The sequence below is a fragment of the Prunus avium genome, chromosome 5 (genome assembly GCF_965620075.1).
Source record: "Prunus avium chromosome 5, drPruAviu1.hap1.1, whole genome shotgun sequence".
Lineage (NCBI taxonomy): Eukaryota > Viridiplantae > Streptophyta > Magnoliopsida > Rosales > Rosaceae > Prunus > Prunus avium.
In genome coordinates this window covers 17,430,636-17,446,443 of record NC_142288.1, presented here as the reverse complement: position 1 = coordinate 17,446,443, position 15,808 = coordinate 17,430,636, and the positions used below count along the sequence as shown (strand labels likewise).

The 15,808-nt window shown below is 38.1% G+C and overlaps 2 protein-coding genes and 1 pseudogene across 3 annotated transcripts; 2 read left to right on the top strand and 1 right to left on the bottom strand.

Moving 5' to 3' along the window:
• The first annotated feature begins 6,842 nt into the window (after nt 1-6,842).
• LOC110766138 (putative invertase inhibitor) lies at nt 6,843-7,650 on the top strand. Its single transcript, XM_021969401.2, has one exon. It carries the CDS (start codon nt 6,918-6,920, stop codon nt 7,470-7,472), a length of 555 nt encoding a protein of 184 aa, XP_021825093.1. The 5' UTR covers nt 6,843-6,917; the 3' UTR covers nt 7,473-7,650.
• Nucleotides 7,651-8,611: 961 nt separating this feature from the next.
• Nucleotides 8,612-11,253, bottom strand: LOC110766143 (uncharacterized). The gene is made up of 5 exons (XM_021969410.2): nt 10,899-11,253; nt 10,251-10,345; nt 10,033-10,167; nt 9,088-9,489; nt 8,612-8,982 (listed from the first exon to the last, which is right to left on the bottom strand). Exons 1-5 carry the CDS (start codon nt 11,151-11,153, stop codon nt 8,844-8,846), a joined length of 1,026 nt encoding a protein of 341 aa, XP_021825102.1. The 5' UTR covers nt 11,154-11,253; the 3' UTR covers nt 8,612-8,843.
• Nucleotides 11,247-15,418, top strand: LOC110766141 (septin and tuftelin-interacting protein 1 homolog 1 pseudogene; annotated as a pseudogene). Its single transcript, XR_015835967.1, has 2 exons — nt 11,247-11,491; nt 12,410-15,418. The product of XR_015835967.1 is annotated as a septin and tuftelin-interacting protein 1 homolog 1 pseudogene (transcript).
• Nucleotides 15,419-15,808: the final 390 nt, after the last annotated feature.

Genomic DNA, 15,808 nt, shown 5'->3' with positions numbered 1-15,808 from the left:
GATGGCAAGCACATCTTTTGCAATAAGTGTCAAACCCAGATATTTAACCCCATTCAATTTCCACCACCTCAAAATATCAAAGTCAGGGACCACATTTTCAATAGGATCGGTTATGTACCTATCAATTTCATGTGACAATATCACAGTATCACTTGCTTTAGATTCTTTTATCCAATTTTCCACCAATTGCCTTCTTTTCCTTCCCCCTTGGTGCATGCTAGTGGTCATGCTAGTGGTCATGCTAGTGGTACTAGTATAGTATTACTAGTTTCATGAGTTTCACTAGTAGCACTAGAATCACAACTTTGATTAGGTGGTGGTGGTGGTATAACATATTCTTCATACCGACTCTTTAAGACAAACTCCAAGTTACCCAACTTATATCGAGGATCAAGTACAAGTGCTACCAACAAAAGTTGGTTCACTTTATCAATGTTACCCCAATACTTCTCAAACTTTTTCTTCTTGCTTTGTGCCATCTCATTCAATACCAAGGAAGTGTGGGTTTCGGTTAAAATCATATCCTCTCCTATGAACAAATCATCAATTTCACCTTCCATGGCAATCAAGTCATGAAAGGTGGTGTGGGAAGCCGGATGTAAGGAAAGACTCATCTTCAAAGTGGCCTCATAGAAAACCTTTAGAAAGTTGACAAAGATAAGAGCATTACTCCAATCTTCATCATTTGGTGGCCCCACCCTCTTTTTAGGCCTATGAGAAGGAATCACCTCCCCATCTTCCACCAACGGTTCTTCTTCACCAAACCATGACATATATGGGCCATCATCATCTTCACCCATTCTCACAAAGGCTTTTTCAAACCTCAAAGCGGAATCCAACATCATATATGTAGAATTCCACCTAGTTGGCACATCCAACACCACAAGCCCTTTGCAATCGATTTGCTCCTTCTTGACACAAGCCTTGAATTCCTCTAACCTTTGTGGAGAGGATCTTACATACTTAACCGCATTCCTAATACACAATATGCTTTTGTCCAATCTTTTCAAGCCATCTCTCACAATCAAGTTCACTATATGAGCACAACACCTAACATGCAAATACTTTCCCCCCAACACAACCTTACCATTTCTCCAATGAATCATCTTCGACTTCAAGTACTTGAAGAAGCATTATCGGCTGTGATTGTTAGTATCCTTGTCAAACCCCAATCAAACAAACAAGTCTCAAGAAGCTTACCAATTGAGTTCCCTTTGTGATTAGAAATCACACAAAAAACTCTTTTGTGCAAGTTCCACTCACTATCTATAAAGTGTGCCATAATCACCATGTAGTTGATGTTTTGAACGCTTGTCCAAGTGTCCGTTGTAAGACATACCCTATGTGGTGCTAAATCTTCTTTCAATTTTTCTTTCATGGCATAATACATGGTCATAAAATGCCTCACAAGTGTCCTACGAGATGGCACTTGGAAATAAGGATTCAAGGAATCACAAAACTTCCTAAACCCCTTACCTTCAACCACGCTAAAAGGTAACTCATCCATGACTACCCATTCCACACAACATCTTAACCAATCCTCTTTAGTATGACCCATTGATGTAAGACCAAGTGCTTGGTCGAAAGACAACGTCTTTTGCCTTTTATCCTTACTAACCCTCTGGGGGTATTTCTTGCATTGAAACTCAATATGCTTCCTCAAAGTTGAGGTCCCATTTAGTGAGGGGTCAGCAACATAATTAACAAAGCAATACTTGCACCTAGCTCTCTTTTTAGAGATTGAAGATTTGCTCCCATCTTCCTTGACAAACTCTACTACATCCTCATACTTATCATAGTGATCCCATACATCCGATTTCTGAGGAATTGGTTTTCTCACCAATGGAGGTAACCCACTCGATTGAAGTGGTGTTTGGGCTTGAGGTTGATTTTGAGATGGTGTTTGGACTTGAGGTTGAGTTTCAGTTGATATTTGGCATTGAGGTATGAGATTAGGTGATGTTGTTGATATAGTAGGTGACGGTGATGAAGCGGATGCGGAAGAAGAAGTCGGATTATCACCACAAGTCGGATTATCAATAAACGCGTCCATTTATCACTTAAAAACTGACATTAATCAACGAAAACATAAACTAATGAATACAAATAGCCATAAGTAAATCATCCATAATAACAACATAAACTAAAAATTAAAAAACAGCCCACCTAAATAAAAATAAAATAAAAACAGCATTTGATAATCTAATAAAGGCCTATATTGCTAAGTATGATTATTTGGTGGAATTTTTTTATAAAAAAAAAACAGCAATTGATAATCTAATAAAGTCCTATATTACTAAGTATGATTATTTGGTGGAATTAAAAAAAAAAAAAGCAATTGATAATCTAATAAAGTCCTATAAGCATCTGAAAGTTATCAGAAAGTTCAAGGTCAAATAGCTGAACTCTACAAGTAGGCAAGCTAGTAATCAGATTCAAAGCTCCAATTATATATGTATACTTAGCAACAGGGCAAGGTTTGAACACTTGTCAATATGTATGCAATGAACTCGTCAATATGACAACCCAAATCACAGCATGAGAACAAAAAAAGCATCAATATGTTCCCACTTACAAGCTTATATTCAGTTCATATACAGCAGAAGTAACATTTAGCTATCTTTCATGTACAGCAGAAGTAACAAAAAGAAACTCATGAGAAAAATATTTCCTTCTTCCAACACTGTTTCGTCACTTGCAAGATGGGAGAAATGGCATACAGTGTTGTTCACAAAAATGCAAGTTGGAAAGGCTACCCCTCGTTCAATCTTCTTCTTCATATTTTTTTAACATATTACCAGTTTGCCTAAATAAATATAAAAACAACACGACCCATAAATCATCGCATTAAAGGGGCAAATCAACACAGCCATAAGTAATAAATTCTTGTGAAAATAAACAAATTTTCAATGCCAACGAGAAAAAATTAATTCATGGGATACTTACTCTCTAATGTATGAATCACCTTTCTCACAAAGGTCCACAATCTTAGCTTTCAGTTTGCATTCGGATATTACCAATTAGAGAGCCTCTGCAAAAATTTCCCAAATGTAATCAATATAGTCAGCCATAAAAGTAAATTAATATTCAAAAGTGTAATATGTATGTATTTGCGACTGTTATAAATGAGAGAAAAAGCGAGGAAGGAGGCTACTTGATTACACAATAAATCCAATTCTGGACCCCCAAAACAAAACAACGCAACCCTAATTTTAAAAATCCCCAATTGAGATGAGATGAGATGAGATTTAACTTACCACCAGACAGAGGCGCCGACGACGAGAAGAACGGCTGTGACGTCGACGACCAATGGATGTGAGAGGAGGAGCAATGACTGAGGAGAGTGGAGGAAGAATTGGAGGCGCTGTTGTCGATGGCTGACACAGAGTTTGAAAGGGAGGAGAAAAAATGTATCGCTAGAGAAAGAAAGCCCTGAGTGTTGAGCTGTTAACACGGGCTGAAATCGAGTGCATAAGTTCTATTTTAACTCTTTGCAACCTCCAATTATATGACACCATTTGTATTATATAAATAAATTAATATATATTTAATTATGCCCAGTTCGGTTCGGCGCAGTCCGATTTTTAGAGTTGAAGAACCGAAACTGGAACTGGACAGCATCGGTCCGGTTCGGTTTTTTGCATTGGTGTTGACTTTTTGGTCAACATGGGTTTTTTTCGGTTTTTTTCAGCCTGGTTTGGTTCGGTTGTCCGGTTCTTCGGTCCATATGCCCACCCATAGTCAGCATTTGGCAGCAACTAGGGCCCAATCTGTCTCTATGGTTCTATCAAGATCTTTATATATGGGGCAAGCTTCGGTTGGGCTGGATTTAGAGACCCAAATGCATCCCATTAGTGTTGCCTTTTTTGCATTGGGATCTATATATAGGCCCCATGGTGGTTGAGTCCTTTTTAGAGACCCCAATTGGGGAAACCCTAACTTCACCTACTTATAGCCCTTGTACTATTCAGCTCTTAACTAATAATTCGACTAAGATATCGGAGAGTGGTAGGCCGGTATCACACCTATGCCATTTTCAGATGACCTTTTATTTCTATTATGTGGGGTGCCCACTAAGGCCCGTTTGTAATTGCATTTTTTGGCCAAAAGCCTGCTTCACTTTAAAGTTAAACAGTTTAAGGTGTTTGGTAAAAATAAAATATTTTGATTAGTTTAAAAGCAGTGGCCTTTTGACAGCAGCTTTTAAAAGTAGGTTGTGGATTGCTTTTCAAAGCTGCTTTCAAAAGAAGTAGAGATGAGCCTTTAATGAATTTTTTTAATTCCCAAAATACCATCATTCACTTTAAAAAATGACACTACCTCCACATCCACACCACCTCCATAACCAACACCACCACCACCACCACCACCACCACCACGACGTTGCCATTGCCACCACCACCTCCACCTCCACCTCCACAACCGCCATCCTCACCACCACCAACTCCACCTTCATCACCACCACCACCTTCACCTCCATCTCTTTCACCACCACATGATTAGCGCATAACACTTCAACATCATGTCTATTTTAGTCATTATTCACAGTTACAACAGTTTTATATTAAAATTTACCAAACGGTTTTGACACTGCGTTTTGTACTAACAGCACTTTAAAAATATTGTTTACCAAACATGGAGCTACTTTAATTTACAGCTAATTATTTTCAAAGCACAGTAGAATCAACTTTTTTTTTTTTTAAGTGATAGCAATCCCAAATTGGGCCTAAGTAGAAGCCCAACTCCGCCACTTTGATTTGGTGAAAAAAAAAAAAAAAGAAGGCTGAAATGATCTCAAATACACCAACACACTTGGACTTGGGTTGACTTTTTGACCATATTAGTTGAGCGAAATTGAGCACCAACACTAAAGAAACATGTCAAAGATATTCATTTCTAAATTTCGGGCTGGATTGTAACCTAATAGAATTAGAAGATTATGCGGGGTCAACGGGGTTTAGCTTAATGAAAAAGACTTTAATTTATAAATTAATGGTCTCAGGTTTAAACCAAACGAGCCCTAAATGCATATTTACAAAAACCAAATTCACATTTCATAATTGGTTCACCATCATGAAGAGATATTATTGAAACCAAACTTTGACAAAAGGATTTTCTCAAGACAATAATTTTGCCAAAATTTGATTCTAACTGAAACAAAAATACATTTTTTTTAATCACTATTAACAAAGATGATTAAAATTTTATTAAATATTAATTATGATTGTTATTTTGTATATTTGTAATAAACATAACAACACAATTGATAATGTTTAACTTTTCTCTATAAAAAAAATAACAATTATTGATTAACTATAACATAACAAGCCATACTTATTTTTAGTGAAACGTTATAAACAAAATTATTAATGTAAAAAAGAAAAAGAAAAAGAAAAACAAAAAACTTAGCATAGCCAACCCATGGTGGGTCTTGGGTGCACAACCTTTTTAACACCCGTCCAAAGAAAGACCAAAACCAGGCCAGCCTAAACGTCGGAGAGTTGGACAATAATGAAGGGAAAAAAGGCCACCTATTTCACTCATTTTGCCGTATTGGGCTGGTTTGGCTCAAACTTTTCTTTGTGAGACTCTTCATTCCCTTTCAAGTTCAACTCAAAATATCACTTTTGTGCTTAAGTGGTGCTGCATGACTCAATTCAGTTAAAGTTTGGCATTTTTTGTGCTTAAGTGGTGTCGCAATTCAAGTTTTGTATCTATAACTAATTATATGTGTAGAAATTCCAAAGTTCAAACAAATTGAGCAATTTTTTTAAATTTTTTTTACATATGGCCAAAAGTGTAATAGATAGGGGGGGCTAAACACACCACGTGAGAAAGCTTCAAGCAGGGACGGAGCCACATATAGGCGTAGGATCTCCTTGGCCCTTCAAATTATATATTTTTCTAATGTATTTGTAATATTTTGGACAATATTGAAACCAAAATTCATGTAATGGTACCTCAATTAAAAAATTTGAACTTCTTAACCTTTTTGGCTCCTCTGCCAACTTTTTTTGATCGAAAAGAAATAAATTTCATTAACATGAAGCATTGGTTACAATAAAGTCATCAATAATATAATTAATTAGTCACTCAGCGCCTTCTTCTAACCAATAATAAAGACCTTATTGATTATGATTGTGATTGATACGATATTTATTGGAGAATCGACAATTTGTTCCTTAATCACTTCATATATATATAAAATTAATTTTCTCTAATTGGAAATATATTAATTTTGTGCCACCAGCCACCAGGTAAAGCGAGTTTGATGAAGCCAGCCTGTTATTGAATATTAAAAACCCATGGAATTATCACAAACACCACTATCTCTTTATCATCTTCAAAAGTCACATTATGATCATCTTTTTTTCTTTTCTTTTCCCACTAAATAAATTCACATGCATCCATCCTTGATCCTTTGCGTGTCGACGCTCACTTGCTAATTATAATATAGCAGTCAAGTCACGTATCTTCACAACCAAAAACCAAATCGAAACAGAAAACAAAAAGAACAGCATGTCTCATTTCACTTTCTATAAAGACCCATCATCATATAAAGATTCCTCGACACCTTTCAATCAAATTAATATCTATAATAATAATCTGTTACAAATCTCCTATTCTATCGGCTACGTTGTTAAACTATTAATTATTAAATTTAATAGGAATATATTCTCTTTATCATTAATTTGGTAAGAGAATGTTACTTTATCAAATCTTGAATATTAAGAATTATGAGATTCAGTTTGACATGTAACGTTGTCAAATTATGAATTTGAACCGATCGCTCAAATAAGTTGTGGTGTAGGGCGCTCGCATATAAGTATATATAAACAAGGCTCCCTCTATAAAGTTAGTCTCGTATTCATTAGTTTCTCAAAAGGCCCTTTTTGTGGAAAGAAGGGAAGGAAAAAATGATGCGTTTCTCTTCATTTTCCAAGATTGTCATCACTTTTCTGTTTCTGTTTCATAGCACAACTATGGGTTCTAACGATCTCATCCAACTCTCTTGCAAGAAGGCTTCACAAGGAGATCCAAATTTGAGCTACAAGTTTTGTGTTTCAAGCCTTGAGGCCAACGCCAAAGGCCATAGCTTAGACCTTCAAGAACTAGTCGTCATCTCACTCAACCTCACCATAGCCAATGCCACAAACATCAACTCCACCATTTCAAGGCTTTTGAAGGACAAAGCATTTGACAAATTTGCAAAGGAATGCTTGCGAGACTGCTCCGAGCTCTATGCTGACGCCATTCCTACCCTACGAGAAGCTCTTTGTGCTTTTCAGTCCAAGGATTTTGCTAAGGCCAATATAGAAGTGAGTTCTGCAATGGATGCTTCTTCTACATGTGAAGATGGCTTCAAGGAGAAGAAAGGTGAAGTGATTCCATTGAGAAAGGAGAATGATGTTTTCTTTCAACTGAACGCCATTTCTCTTGCTTTTATCAACACTTTGGCTTCAAATATATAGACGTTCTTTAGACTTAACTAAGCAGTATATATATTTCCACAAGAAATAAGCCAATAAGCTCGGCAGCCAGTAATTGTTCTTTGTATATATATGCGCTAATAAGCTCGGCAGCCAGTAATTGTTCTGTGTTTGTAAATTGTAAGTGCTTTTGGTAATGACAATTTGTTTTCCCAACTAACATGACATTGTATGCACATCATCGAATCGGCGGGATTTTTCAACGTAATCATGTAGCGTGCAAATCAAACGCAACGCCGGTTAGATTAGGTAACAAAAGTTCAGAGACCAACCAACTCTTGATCTAGTGATTTTGGTACGTTCTGAGGAGCTTTTGGCTTTTTGTTTCTTAGAACCTATGGTGAGTAGCGGAAGGTTTGATAAAATCTGTTCAATTAAGGAAAATAATTACTAAGCAAGGCTAATTGAGAAGACTCTCACCCTCACAATTCAATGCTTAATTCACTGAAACTAAAACAGGAACAACCTTATCACCATGGCTGGTCCAAGTTGCAAAGAAGATAAACAAGATGAAGCTAACCCAACAATAATATGAACTTCAACTTAACAGCCTAAATAATTGCCAAAGCACAGGTTCATCAGGAGACAACCCTTTCCAATGGACCAAAACTTTCTTCCCTTCGCTTCCGAATCGACGATCAAGAAGAGCTTGTGGCTTAAGATAAAGTGTATCATCAGATTTTCTTCCGATCTTAAATAAGCTCGTCCTGTTCCGATTACTTTTTTTTAATCGTTAGTGGAGGGATATTCAAACTTAGAACCTCTTCCAACATTCCCTCGTTCAATTAATTAAGTTTTGTAATAGGTCGAACATGTTATTGTTCAATATCTGAGCATGAGATCATGAGCTTATGGAGAAAAGAAATAAGCCACAAAGGTCTTCCCTTATCTACGGTATCTTATCCTCCTCCTAACAAAAGATTTGCCAATTTCCAACCAACGTTGTTTGTAACTCCCACGCTTAGATTGATGTTCAAAACGGTCCATTTATGTTTAATTAGCCAAAATATTCACACCTCCTCAGATCAGAAATGATTCGAATAAACAGTTTGAACAAACAATTTTGGCTAATTTATGCACATCTCTATCGAATTATCACTCCAACCCTAGACAGATGAACAAGTTGAAAGAGACATGTAACCCATTGTTGAGAAACTTGTCCATTCATAACAGGCTTAATGTAAATTGAAGACAAATAGCTCGCGTCGCCAAATGGCGATTCTGTTTTTAACAAATTTCACATGATAGCAATGCGAAAAATCTCGCTTCAAGTAATTTGAAATTACAAAAGCATGCCTCGTTCATATCTTCTTGTTGCAACTAACCCTAAATACAAAACATCAACTCTACATGTCAAGGTAGGGTAGGAAGTTCCACCTTGTCAAAGGAGAAGAAACTCGCTGATCCATAATCCACATGACAAAATTTTAAAGGAATGCTCCCACACTGTCTCTCGAGAGCTTCAAGGTCTAGTTTGGATGGCGGACGAGACCTAATCAAGAAAATTTAGAGTTGATAATTAAAGAAAGAGCAATCACAACTAATTACAAATAAAATAAATTTAGTTAAATTCTCAGAATTCACAAAACATAACTACCTAGTAAAACAAAGCACAAAACATGGATCTCCAGGAGAAGACTTCTTGAAGTTTTTGTTTGGGGCATAAACATCAAAAACCGGTCTTGCTTCATTACTCTGCATCTCATTGAACAATCCATTGGAAGAACTAGTGTCATTGGTTTCGAAGTCCACCGCCTCATCAATTTTAGGACAACCTTGAGAAGAAACAAATTCACACTTACTCTTCACGCCAATTGTAGACCAGGGGATACCATGCTGCCCAACAATGTACCCAAGGGATTTGAGTATCCTATACGCTTGAAATTCCTCCCAATACCACCTATTATTTTCATCTGAAATCTTCATATACATATCCTCCAAGGAAGTGCTAGTACCACTATCATCCAAGAGACGCAAATGCCCTTTTTCAACTAAAAACCTTCAATACAATTGTTAATGTTAATGAACAATTTCATCTCCACTTGATAAGAAAGAGAAAAATTTCATGATGATGAATACTATCAGACTTTGCTTTTATACAAAGCATCAATTATTTTACAATTCAAGTTTTGTTTATAGTGCACACCAATTTTAGCTCACATTAAAATTGACTTCATAATAGAGTTTTTGTGGAGCTCCACACAAACTTGTTCATGCAAGTACCAGACATTTTTATATTTAAATTATTGATAATGAAGTAATGAACAACATATAAAACAACTAATAGGTCATGTATTCTTTGAAAAGCAAAGCCTTCAGCTACAAACAGAAGATTCAAAACTTCAGGCTAATTGAGGGGAAAAAGCTTAGATGTGTGGATGGTAAGATAGTGAAATGAAGTGAATCAAAATTTATTAATTCGAATTCTTTACTGTTAAGTCTACCCATATCTTACAAGAAGTTTGAGATTTTAAAAATTTGCAATCTAAAATCACAAACACTATGAGTGCAAGAATCACAATTGAGTATATGTTTCACTTACAAAACTTCATAAATAGAGCAATAGAGCTTGTTGCCGCTCCGGATAACTCCTATGTTCTTCCAATTTGTACCCTCAAGAACAATGACCTCAGCCATGCCCATCTCATGATTCCAATGTGCTTTGGATATGCAAGACCTAAAAAAGAGCCCAAAAGTTCAACTTAAGACCTATATAGAAAACATCCTGAAACATTATTTACTTGCAGCTTGGATGCAGACTCTTCGGTATCACCAACAATCTTTTCATCATTAGCAGCCTCAATTCTATTCAGAGTCAGACAGGATCCACAAGCACATATCTCCCCTTGCCCCATCTAAAACACAGCCGTATGAGTTCCAAACGAATATCGGAGAAAACAAGATGTTAAAAACAAAAACCCAGAAAACAAAATAAAACCTTTTTTTACACAGAAAAAGTTTTCATGTTTCAACCTATTTGATTGAAACTTACTGAACCCATGTTTGGACGCATTTAGATGTTCCCTTTAATATATTTTTAAACTTGTGTGAATTTGGTTGTATTCGTTTGTGAGTGATTCTGGATAGGCCAAAATCACTTTTATAGATAATCAGTTCTCCCAAACGAGCCCGAAGTGTAGGATTTGATTTTCAGCACACAGAACAGATTATGATTTGTTTCATGAACAATGCCAAGTTGCCAACAATATATGAATTCATGAATAAAGTCTAATGAGACTCACTCAATACGAAATTCTGCATTGCACACTTATATATTTCCCTACTATGGCATTGGCATCCATGATTTTAAACTCACCATTAAACCCGCACTTACAAAAACTACAAGGAGATATAAAAAATTAAAAAACATAAGAAATAAATATAAAAAAAAAACCATAGAAAAATTACCAGAAAATTGCACGCCTGTTCCTTCAAATCCTCAGAGTTGAGCACACTCATCCTAGCCGCTAGGGCCTCAACCACCTGATTATTATTGCCGCTGCCGCACGCCCCAGCTGCCTGGGGATTCGGGGCGCTTCCTGGGTCAGCCCATACGGGTGGCGCATCGGACTGGTGACCCGACCCGACTCCTCCACTACGGTCGTCCTCGGCGCCTTGAGTGTTGAATTTGAGGAAGGTGAAGGCGTCGTCGTCGGTGCCCATGTTCGGCTGCGACGTCGTTTCAGAGAGACTATTTAGTGTTTGGTTAACAGAGAAAAAAAAAACAATTATTGTGAATAAGTGCTTTGAGAGAGAGAAAGCAAATAGGCAAAAGCCGTTGAGGAGGCGCTGGGCACTGGGGTTCAATGAAATTTACAAACTTCCGAAAATACCCCAATATGTTTTCTTTCACGCTCTCCCTTCTACTTCCCGCGCCATCTCTTCACAGAGCTCACTCTTCTCCTTGTCTTCCATTCTTCCCTTTTTTTTTTTTTTTTTTCTTTTTTTTTTTTCCTTGTTGGATCAATTAAAGCGGATTCCTGAGAAGCCACAAGACTCAGGTAAGAGGGCATATTATGTTTATTTTTCAATTTCGTTCTTCCCTCTTTCTCTTTAATTTCTAGGGTTTTAACTCTCAATTGTTGTTGCTGTTGGTTTTCTATATTGGGTAGTTTCCATAGATAGTCACTGAATTGCTCATGATAAGATTTATTTTTATTCTGGTCTGTTAATTTAGGGGATTTACATCATGGGTAGCTTTGGTTACTTAGAAATTTATACAACCATATCTTCTTCAAGGGTTTTGTTAGAAGTTTCTGGTTGTGTTTGCTCGTCCCTTGGGGACCTTTGTCTGGTATTGAGACAGAATATTATTCTAAAAGGTTGTTTGCTCAATGTTTGGTGTTTTGGCTCGTGATCTCCTCTGTACTTGCATCAGCTGCATGTGAAGGTTCAGTAAATGATGGCACATCTGCACATATGAATTTCAATCGTATGTGCATCAGCTCCATTGTTATATGGCATTGTTTTAGTACTCTGACTGTCAATCATACTATAAACTAAATATATTAGAAACATGCATTTATTAGTCATTTATTATGTAGCTTTGTTCATAAGGACAATTTGAATTGCATCTTACAGTTTTCATCTTTCATTTTTTCTAGAAAGTGGAATAGATTCAATAGAGACATATTTGCATATGGTTAGTAGTTTATATAGTTTGTATATCTGCATATGTTTTCTGTCTCATGGGGCTGAGTTGCATCTTACAGTTCACCTATCATATTAGACATTTTTGCATTAGTGTGCTTGAAGTGTTTTTGAAATCCTTCACATATCAATTTGTGCAGGAATTCTAATCGCTATGATATGGCAAAAATTCAGAGTTTCATGATTTTTTTTGTTAATGTGTGTGTGTTGGGCGGGTAATTGTTGCTCTCTTACGATATCTTGTTTTTCCCTTTGTTTTGTTTGTTTAGGGTAGCCTGATGGATGATTATCAGGAAATGGAAAGGTTTGGTATAGAGAAGGATTATGAGGACAGTCAATGGATTCGTGGCGAGTTCTATTATCGCAAGCTCAAGGATAAGCGCGTCCAGACCAAAGACGATGTACTCTATGGCATATTCTCTGCTGATTCCGACGATGATGAAGACAATGAGGGCTCCAGAAAACGCAGGAAAGACCAAAAGGTCGACCTCACCAAGCCCGTCAATTTTGTCTCCACTGGCATTGTCTTGCCCAACCAGGAGATGGACAAAAATTTAAAGCAGCAAAATGATGACCTCAGTGCTAGCGGCGTTGGCACTAGTGGCCTTGGCTTTGGTGCCGCTACGGGTTCAGGTTTGGGTTTTAATAATTTGAATTCCGGTTTGGGTTTGAATAATTTGAATTTTGATTGCACTGGGGGAGAGGAGGAAGATGAGGAAAACGAAACCAATTTTCTGCCGACGGCATTTGGGAAGAAAATAAAGGAGGGAGCAGAGAGGAGACTGAAGGAGAGGGAAAAGCTCAAATTGCTCAAGCAGACTACTAGTCAATCTCGAAGTCATAGAGATTCTGAGGAATCTCAGTTTGGACTAGGAGGAGCAAGGGGGGGCGACGGGGATGGGGGCCTTCGAGAAACACACCAAGGGCATTGGGATGAAGATGCTTAAGAACATGGGATACAAAGGAGGTGGGCTTGGCAAGAATGAGCAAGGGATTCTCGATCCTATTGAAGCTAAGTTGAGGCCAAAAAATATGGGTATGGGTTTTAATGATTACAAAGAGACGGAAATCAAGCAGTCTAGCTTGCAAGAATTGGAAGCTGAAAAGCCGAACAAGCCTTTGCCCACTGCTAGTGCCACCAACACCACCAAAAAGAGGCTTTCCTGGAAAAAGGCCGTGGCCAACAGGGCTAACAAGGATCAGTATGTCTCTGCCAAGGAGTTGTTAGCCAAGAAGCAGGAAGAGAGTACTGAGGTCTTTGTGCACAAGGTAGTTGATATGCGTGGACCCCAGGTTCGAGTCTTGACCAATTTGGAGAATTTGAATGCCAAAGAGAAAGCCAGGGAAGAGGATGTTCCCATGCCTGAGCTACAACATAACTTGAGGTTGATTCTGGACTTAGCTGAGCTCGATATCCAAAAGATTGATAGGGATCTGAGGAATGAGAGGGACACGGCGATCAGCTTGAACCAGGAGAAAGAGAGGCTGGCAACGGAGGTGGCCAGACAGAAGCAACACTTGGATAACTTGGAGGATATTATGAGTGTGTTGGACCGACTGGGAGACGAGAATGTCATGGGAACATTGACGCTGGAGTCACTGGCAAAGGGCTTTGGTGACCTGCAGAAGAGATACGCTGACGACTATAAAATATGTAACTTGTCGTGCATTGCCTGTTCTTTTGCTCTGCCTCTGTTTATCAGGATGTTTCAAGGTTGGGATCCTCTTAGGAACCCCTCGCATGGATTGAATGTGGTATCCTCATGGAAGCATTTGCTTCATGGAGAGGGGGAGTGAGAACGGTACCTTGATATCTTTGATAATACAATGTCGCCTTATACCCAGTTGGTTTCTGAGGTTGTGGTACCCGCAGTGAGGATTGCTGGCATCAATACATGGCAAGCCAAGGACCCTGAATCCATGCTTCGCTTTTTGGAGTATTGGGAGAAATTGATACCCTCTTCCGTCCTTCGTGCCATACTGGATATGGTAGTCTTTCCCAAATTGAAGGACGCAGTTGACTTGTGGGAACCTCACCGTGACACTGTTCCCATCCATGTGTGGGTGCATCCATGGCTACCACTCTTGGGATACAAGTTGGAGGAGTTGTATCACACAATACGCTTCAAGTTGAGTAATGTTCTCGGTGCATGGGACCCCAGTGATGCCTCTGCCTATGCCATACTTTCGCCGTGGAAGAAGGTGTTTGATTCAGCCAGTTGGGAACAGCTCATGCATAGATTTATAGTACCCAAGTTGCAGCTTGTCCTACAAGACTTCCAAGTGAACCCTGCAAATCAGAGACTTGATCAGTTTAATTGGGTGATGAGTTGGGCTTCTGCTATTCCAATTCATCTAATGGTAGATATGATGGAGAAGTTTTTCTTCACCAAGTGGCTACAGGTTTTGTATCACTGGTTATGTTCGAACCCTAATTTTGAAGAGGTTTTGAATTGGTATAAAGGTTGGAAGGAACTCATTCCTGAGGAGCTTCATGCAAATGAAAGTATCCGGTATCAGTTTAATTGTGGTCTTGACATGATGAATCGGGCTGTTGAGGGTATGGAGGTGATCCAACCTGGTTTGAAGGAGAATATTAGCTACCTTAGGGTGCTTGAGCAAAGGCAATTTGAGGCACAACAGAAAGCAGCAGCAGCACAAGCAAACTTGGGTGGCACTGCTCACATGGATGGCATTGGTAATGAGATGAGCTTGAAAGATGTTATCGAAGCCCATGCGCAGCAGCATGGTCTGCTATTTAGGCCTAAACCCGGGCGGATGCATAATGGTCACCAGATATATGGCTTTGGTAATGTAAGCATAATAGTTGACTCTCTAAATCAAAAGGTATATGCCCAAACAGAGGAAAGCTGGTCTCTTGTATCCCTTGAAAGGTTGCTTGACATGCACAATAGTTCTCTTACAAGAAGACGCTGAGTTTTAGAAAGGCCTTTAAGAGTTGAAGGGATGTGTGGTGACTCTGTGCTGAGAATGGAGCTGGTGGATTAGGTTGTATGTGCAGTAGGCGTTGGTCATGGATTGAGGACTTAAAATATTAGCTTGTTCATTATTTTTCAGCCTGTCTTTGCCAGCCAGAATATCTTTTGTAAGGACTGATACTGCAAACTCTAACTTTGTCATTCATTAGCTTAGTTTTGCATTTGAATTTACTCCAGTAACTAGATTGTATAAATACATCTTTCAATTCTTTTGGGCTTCTTGTATAAGTATTGCTCTTTTTATTCCTAAATTTATTTTACAGTACAAGTTAGGATTTTGACATTTGGAGTTCTCTGTCTTGGCTGTTGATGAGTAAAAATGTAACTGGGTTTTGGATGAAGCTGGAGAAACAATTTATGAAGACTTCATATTGCTTTCCAAAAGCTAATTGATGAACTTGTAACGTTCAGCATACTAAGAGGTTTGTAATTTCTTCTTTGTTTACTTGTATGATAGGCGTTATCTTTGACAACTCGGAATCGCCTTTTTGAGCTTTAAGCAGATGTATATAGTTGAAGGGCTACTCAAATTTAAGGTTAAACCTGCGCATGAACTCTGTTCCACACCTTAGATGTTCCTAGAATTGTATGAATATTTCTTCATTTCAGATTCTAATCGTATTGGTCCAGAGATATAGGTGATTGTTGGCTTACGGTTATCTGATTGTA